The sequence below is a fragment of the Microtus ochrogaster genome, chromosome 10, assembly GCF_000317375.1.
Source record: "Microtus ochrogaster isolate Prairie Vole_2 chromosome 10, MicOch1.0, whole genome shotgun sequence".
Lineage (NCBI taxonomy): Eukaryota > Metazoa > Chordata > Mammalia > Rodentia > Cricetidae > Microtus > Microtus ochrogaster.
In genome coordinates this window covers 22,955,391-22,963,313 of record NC_022016.1, presented here as the reverse complement: position 1 = coordinate 22,963,313, position 7,923 = coordinate 22,955,391, and the positions used below count along the sequence as shown (strand labels likewise).

General features: G+C 37.7%; 1 protein-coding gene across 1 annotated transcript in view; it reads right to left on the bottom strand.

Moving 5' to 3' along the window:
• Window positions 1–300: 300 nt before the first annotated feature.
• The window catches only part of Cntln (centlein), a 259,628-nt gene continuing 252,005 nt past the window's right edge, over window positions 301–7,923 (bottom strand). Inside the window, exon 27 of the mRNA XM_026782102.1 lies at window positions 301–1,014. Coding sequence (XP_026637903.1) covers window positions 913–1,014 — 102 coding nt within the window. The 3' untranslated portion in view covers window positions 301–912. The remainder of the gene's footprint in view (window positions 1,015–7,923) is intronic.

Below are 7,923 nucleotides of genomic sequence, written 5' to 3'. Positions count from 1 at the left end.
CTGAATAATGAGAAGACGGGTATGAGTAAAGTAACACACAGAGAATTCTACAAAGACAGGATACCTGGATCAAGTGTGAAGGCCCAAGTTCAGTGACTCAGAGGCACCAAGAGTGTGGCAAGAACACAGTGAGGAAGTGCAGTGAGGGGAACATTTCGGAACCTGATATAGCGGTCCATCATGACGAGAAGGCATTGCTAATTAGATGACCACAGGAGGAGCTCTACCACATCCATCCAGGAGAGTGAGACATGCTCTCCTGGCCCTTGCTGCTTTACATGACTGCACAAGAAGATAAAGGAGGAGGAAATGGTTTTTATTTTGCCAGATAGTTCTAGAAAAACACAGTATCTTCTGTATAATTCAGTATGTAAATAAGAACAGATACAATCAACCACACAATAGCTTCATTCAATTATCCTCCTTCATGTTAAGATAATTTACTTATATTTTCTCATCACACAAATATATCATTCACTGGATAACAAAAGGACATTTATAACAATTTTATGCAAAAGTCTAGTTTTCATATAAAATTTACAATATTAAGCAATCTATTTCCACCATTTTCTTTTTATACCCAGACTAATATGTATGTGACAAGCTTGTCTTTGCTTTTTATTTTGTACTGGAAGAAAATTATTTTAAGTTTGTATTTGTGAAAACATTTTTATCCAGCAATCAAATGCTAGACTTTCCTTTTAAGTGGCTATGCACTCAGACTAAACTAGTTAAACTAGTTACCCTTGTTCAGCAATCGGTTAATTTCAGAGATTTCTTCTTTTGGTATTGAAGCCACTCATTGATAGCTGTAGCAGACACTGTTCTGGACTGTTCACAAGCATAGCACAAGAAATGCTCATATTTGAACACAGATGCATACATATATAAATATATACTGCATCTATAGCATTATCTAAAGTCCTTCATAACTGTGAGATATCCTTCAGTTAGTTTCTTGTTTTCATTTATTTTCTCCAGTATTGCTTCTAGTAAATATGAGGCAAAAGGAAGCTGTAAGAGAAAAAACAAACAAAAATTATTAAACTCTGTATTTTCTTCAATTCAAAAACATATACAAGGGCTGATGAGATGACTCGGAATATAAGGGCCCTTTCCATGAAGCCTGAGCTTCATTCCCAGAATCCACATGGTGGAAGGAGAAACCTGACTACCGAGGTTGTCATCTGACCTACACAGACACACAGATGCACAGACATATACATATACACACTCATGCACACAAACACACCATATGATCTGCATGTTTACACGCAAATACACAAATATGAAAAAAGTAATGCAAACTGAATGAAACGGACAAAACCACACACTAAATATCATTAAGGCATTAGATTTTAGCTGTCTGTAACTTTGAAGTTATAATAGTACCCTACTGGATCACTTTTCAAGAGATCTTCCTGGTTAGTGTGGGTAATTTTGGCGTTTCTAATAAAAATGATAAAAGAGCAGAAATAAAATGAAAAAAGATAAACGTCTTATTGACCAATTCATGGTTTACTGACCATGTTAATGATGTAATCTGCAATACAAGCAGCTAAGCCATTCATCTTCAATCAGCTGATCAATAGCAGGTTACAGTCATCTCTGGGGCACACAGGCCCACAGTAGTGGTACTATATGCTCATCAGTCATAAAAGAATGAGAGAGAACTATCAATACACTTGTCTGTATGAGAGCCCAATATCTCAAGAGTTGCAGGATAAAATTTCAGAGAGAAAAAAATGGTGAAAGTATACCCATTGATTAAGTTGTTAAAGTTTGTTTGGTATATCAAAGTGTAATACACATGTTTCAGAAACTGCTGAGTTTATGAAATGTGAACACATTTTAAAATTTCATAATTGATAAAACTTTGCTGGTAGTTTTATTGTTCCTGATGCTTCCTTGGTTTGCTGGTAGAATGTGAACATGCCCACACATGGGTTGTAAGTAAGTCTGGACTGCCACCTCAAATAACCTCTGAAGTTTGACTTATTTCTTTTGATCTTATTTCCTCTCTTTGGTTTCATATAAGAAGTCTGTCATAATTAGGATATTCATTAAATATTTCCTGGATTTGTACCTTTGATTGATCAGGAAAATATTATTTTGTTTGTTTCCCTAAAACTGTTAGAATGCTTATAGTATTCATATCTCTTTCCTAGAGGGAAGTCATGTCAGGTTTTTGCTGTGTTAGGACAAGCCCTGGTGGTGTCCCTTGTCAGGACTGAGCAAAGACAGCCAGTCGCCGTCCTCTGTATGGGTCAGCCAAAGGATTTGATCAAGTCGATCAAAATGGTTGTTTCCTGAATTTGAACTGGGAAGAAGAGAAAACATGAGCAGAGATCTTTCCGTATCTTCCTAGTTGATCTGAGTGTATGCCTGCATTCCCTAAACTCAAGACCTTTGCACGCACATCTCTTTCACCTGAAATTCACCAGGGAGGAAAGTGCCAAGCAGGGTATTTCTTTAAAGGTACAACCGAACATAAGAAATGTATGCTGACATGAAAGAGTCATCCAGGAGGGAAAACATCATCATAAGCATATATGCACAGCATACACATTTCCGGGCTAGAAATGTGGGAAGAGAGCATTAGGTACTAGGAGAAGGGTGTATTTGCCTCTTTTCTTGAGGACAATAACAACAAATTCTTGCTTTGGCAAATAGCATATTTGAGAAGAAGAAAGGAGTTGCACTTGATAAAACTGCTAGTTTTACTAATTTGATAATTAAGTCATCAGGGCATTAATGTTAGCTTTTAAAGAATGCATAATAAAAAAAAAGACTTGTTTTTGTCTAGCAAGCACTAGGCCCCAAATGACAAGACCCTGGGGTAACTATTATTTAACTATGTACATAAATACACAACTCTATCTGAAAGCAAAATAGATACAATGGAACAACCTCCCATCTTTTATGGGCAGAAATGAATGCTTAAAAAGTTTATTCCATAATATTTCCTAGAAAAATGAATCTCTGATCAAGCAAGTCTGAGTAACGTCAAACTTTAAAAGAGTTCCATTATCTCAGGACACATGACTAGGGTTCTTCATGGCACTGTGCTTCTCTGAGAGTAAAGCTGTCTGTTTTCAAGGCAGCCTTTGGTTCTTCATGGTCTATTTCATGGTCTCATGTTCAGTTTCTGCTCTAGGGGCTCATGTGAAAAGCATGCTGGCTTTGTGATTACCTAGCTAACAACAAGTTATTTCTCACGTTTCTCCTCTAAACTCAGTATTCCTTCTGACTGACATAAGCTTGTCGTTTATAATTGCAATGATAGACGTAGTTCTAAATGGTCATAGAAAAATATACATTTTTGTTCTTTGAGAATTTCATACATGTATATAATGTGTTTTGGTTAAAGACAGCCTGTATTTCCTCTCTTCTAATTCTTCCCCTGTCTCCCACATCTCTTTCCCTCCTAACTCCAAGGACTCTGTGTTTGAACCACTGAGTTCACTTGGTGCTCCCTGTGTGTGCATGGGTCGTAGGGCCCTCTGCTAAATCGTGAGCAGTCTCTCAGGGACCAGACCGCTGGAGAAAACTGACCCTCTCCTGCAGCAGCTATCAGCTGCCAATAGCTCTTTGGGTATTGATGAGATGCTGGGAGACACTCCTCCATCCATGCTGGCATTTTGTAGGATTTATTTAATAGATCTTCTGAATACAGTTACAGTTCCTGTGAATTCATGTGTACAAAGGTCTTTTCATGACAAATAAGAAAAGAAAATTTAAAAATATTTAAGGGAGCCACCTCCTTGGTTGATGAGAGCACTTGTTGCACAAGCGTGACGTCCTGATTCAGATTCGTGGTGCCTCGGGAAAGCCGGGCATGAGGCATGCATCTGGCATGTGGGGTGGACACCAGAGGTCGCCTCCACATAGAAAGCTCCAGGTTCAGTGAGACCCTGTGTCCGGAACACAAGCTGAGGAGTGAGAGAGCAGGACACCCTGTGTCCTCTTCTGGCCTCTAAAAATTTGTGTAAGGGTGTGGGCACTTGCACATACACATTTGAAAAGTATCTGTAACATATACACAAAATAATATAATGTTCAATCTTAATTAAAGAATTTTTAACAGAAAATTTATGTGATTTTTATAAAAATAATCTTAATAAATTTAAAGATCACTTAAGGAAGGTCAGAATTATAAAAAATTTATAAATGGTTATGAACTATTTAATAAACATATACACTGCTTTCAAATGAGTACATTCCAAAGTGAACTAGTAAGTTCTAGCTCCTTTCACTTGTGACAAATAGCTCCTGTCCTTGAGTCTTATGAGTCTTTCCATGCGCCAGGAGCTTCAGTTTTAGAAATAGCACTCCTTCCTAAGTTTATACTATCTATTCATTTAGTAAGATTTTTAGTAAGTTATACAAATATGATTCTGCTTAAGTTAGAATTAATTCACAAAAATTCCTAAGAGATTAAGAATGAGATTTCTCAGTCAGCCATTTTGGTTAATTGAGTCTCATCACTTATACCATATACGGATTATCATCAAAATGCAAATATCACAAATTAATGTTAATCTAAAGTTAGATGTACTATAACAATCTTTAGTGATACATAAAAGCTCTCCAAAATCTTCGTAGTTTCATTTTAAAGGATGTAATCATGTCTTTCTCTGTGTGGGTACATGCATGTGAGTGCAGGCACCAGCAGAATTTAGAATGGAGCACTGAGTGCGCGGGAGCTGGAGTTGCGTGTGGTTACGAACTGCCTGACATGGGGGCTGCAACTGATACTTGGGTCCTCTGCAAGAACACAAGTATTCATAGCTGCTGAGCCGTCCAATAGCCCCCTCCTCAAAATACTATGAGAATTACATGTACATCATCAGTTCCTGGCACACAGCTCTATATTATTAAATTAGGACTGAAATGGTACTTAAAATATGGCCTATCTTTAAAAGTCCCATGGCTTGCCTAATCACTTTAAGTACATGTAGAGTTCTGGGGTTACAGGCTTATACCATCACTAATACATTTTTAAGTGTAAAATATGTTTAAGGAGCAGGCAATCTGCACCTTCTGCTACCTGCGTGTTGAATTATCTCAGGTTGAGAAAAAAACAGGCTAGCTAAAAGATAGATCAGTTATATTTTTCTTCATTATAAAGGGCAAACTCACTAAACAGGAATGAGCAGTCCAAACTCAGCTGTGTACCAAAGGAACCAAAGGAACTACAGAGAGAGCCCCTGGGCCTCAAGGCGGTTTTTCTCCAGGTACCAGAAAGCCATGCCCTTACTTGGTCCCACCTCTTAAAGATAATTGGCTGACAAAGATTCCCCATCACTTGAGAGTCTACATCAAGAGAAAACTTTTTTCTTCTGGAAGTTTGCAGTTAAAGAAGCAGTTTCTGCATGCATTCTGAAGGCTGCTAAGCCTCTCCAAGGGCTCGGACACAGAAAGCACCACTGTCCTTTTCATGACAGGATTCTAGGGTTGGGGTTAAGTAGCAACTGGAATGGCTAACATACACATTTCATCAAACACACAGAAAAACAACACACCTAACAATTACACTGCCTTGCTTTGATGATGGCATGCGGTAAACCACAACATTCAGGAAAAATGATGTATTTCTCCTATATAAAAAGGAGAAGTGAAACTCCTAACTATTCGCGCAGAATGTGGAAATGTGGAGCTGGAAGATTTGATGCTGAGTGAGATTTCTTGATATAAACGTTTATCAGGGATGTCTGAACAACTAAGCTTTTCCTTGATCCTTTTTAAAGAAGGTCTTCAGCGGCTTGGTTGCCGCTGTTGTAGAATGAGATTTGTTACGGAAGCGATTTCTTGAAATCGGAAGGGCTTTTAGCCTCCCCTTTGCTCTTTGGAACTGGTTTGCCACTGTCAGAATCCTAAAATTATTCACACTCAGAAATTGGGGTTAGTGTTCCTGTATAAGGTGAGATTTAAAATGCAGATGTTTGAGAACTATCTTAAGAAAACACTGAAGCCTAAAACCCATGACTCCAAGATATCAGTAGTGACTAGAGTTTCAGCTAATAACTAAAAATTGAAATCTGGTATATTAAAATAAGAATAACCTTTAAATCTCAGGGATAAAGCTAACAGTGTAATCATTTTATTCTTGTGATTTGTTTGAAGATGATTCTTCTAAAGATATTACCTTTATTAATATCTAACTTGACTTTAAAAATAAAAATATAAAATTTTTATATTATAGCTGCTAGTCAAGAACTGGATACAGTAAGATTCAAGACATTCTAAGGAAGGCCAATGACATTTGCACCCAAACTAAGGGTGCACAATTTGGTCTAATGATATGTGCCTGCTTAATCACACAGCAATATTGACTCATGCACAAACCTACATATCCAAATGGACAGGTCCAACTGGTTACCTCAAAATTAAAGAGTGAACATAATAGAATAATTAGGAATGCTATGAGAAGGAAGAAGTCATCTACAGCTATATTTGGCACTTGATTTTGAACTCCATGTCCTAAAGGTCACCTGGATATATCCTGCTTGTCCTCAGAGATGCATCTCTTGCAGCATTGCTGAAAGCTGACAGAGAGGTTGCATCTGATGCCCTCCGATTCTGGTAGAATCTATAATTTATCAGCACTTAAAACTTAAAAATGGCTCTAGAAACCATAGATAAGAACTAAAAATTGTTAAGACTTTACAAATGCTTTAGTTTTTTCTTTTGCCTCTAGGAATACTTAGATAACATTTAAAGCAACTTGGCAAAGTATGCTATTTATGAAGTCCCTAGAAGATGGTGACCTTTAGTAAGATAAGTCAGGATTTAGGAAAGGAATTATTTGTAAATTCTTTATGGCCTGGGTAAGTCATATACCATGGAAAAGAAACGTGTGCACATTTAGGTAGGCTGAGCAGCATCCTCGGCCTGTGATAAGGCTCTTCATCGGGTTCCTGTGGGAGATAATTTATGCACTAAGCTTATACCTATCATTAGAATCTCCATGGGAGGCAATGGTCTTAGCTAACCCATGTCTATCAAGCCACTTTTTAAAAAAACAAAATAATGACATGTATACTCATAGGCCAAAGGCACCCCTTTACCTTCAAGATAATTCCTTGGACAATGATACTAGCCCAGAGACAACCTCATTTCCTAAAACTTCTTGACTTCACTTTGGACCTGTGCTACCTTTAGTGAACATTGAGGCCTCCCACATTCCCTCTGTATCCCACCTCCCACACACCCTGCAAGAATTTCAACTATGGAAACCTGTTTTGCTAGCAACGGCAACATACAGTAGAACAAACAATATATTTACTACCAGTAGTAAATTCTTTTTCACATGATTCCTTTATCCAAAGTCAAGCACTATATATTAGAGACATATGTATTTATACATTTACAGTTAAGAGTTATCTAATTGGCTCAGGAACTGCAACACAGTACCACAGACTGAGTGGCTTAAACAAGCATTTCAATCTCACAGTTCAAGAGGTTAGCAAAAACTAAAACAAAGACTCAGCTGCATCCAATATTTGCAGGGGGCACTGCTGACTTGTAGGCTGTGGTCTTCTCTGTGTTCCTGTGTGGTACAGAGAAGAAATAGCAAGCTCCTTAATCTCACAGGCTCTAATTCTATTCTTTAATGACCTGCCCTCACGACCTCATCATCTCCCCAGTTGTCACCTCCAAACAACAACACAGAGTTTTAGAATTCATACCCTGCTGAATACTTTTTTCTAAAAGTTAAGCTGCTTCTTTACCTGAATTAACTTTCAAATTCACAAATTCTCAGCACTAGTATTCATACCTAGGCCTTTGGAGCTCACAAATAATGTTTAATATCTAGGTAAGGAGAAGGCTCCTACTTCTAACAAAAGATTGTAAGCTTCTGAAGGCTTATCTCTGTTGGTTGAAGATTAATGTGTGTGTGTGTGTGTGTGTGTGTGTGTG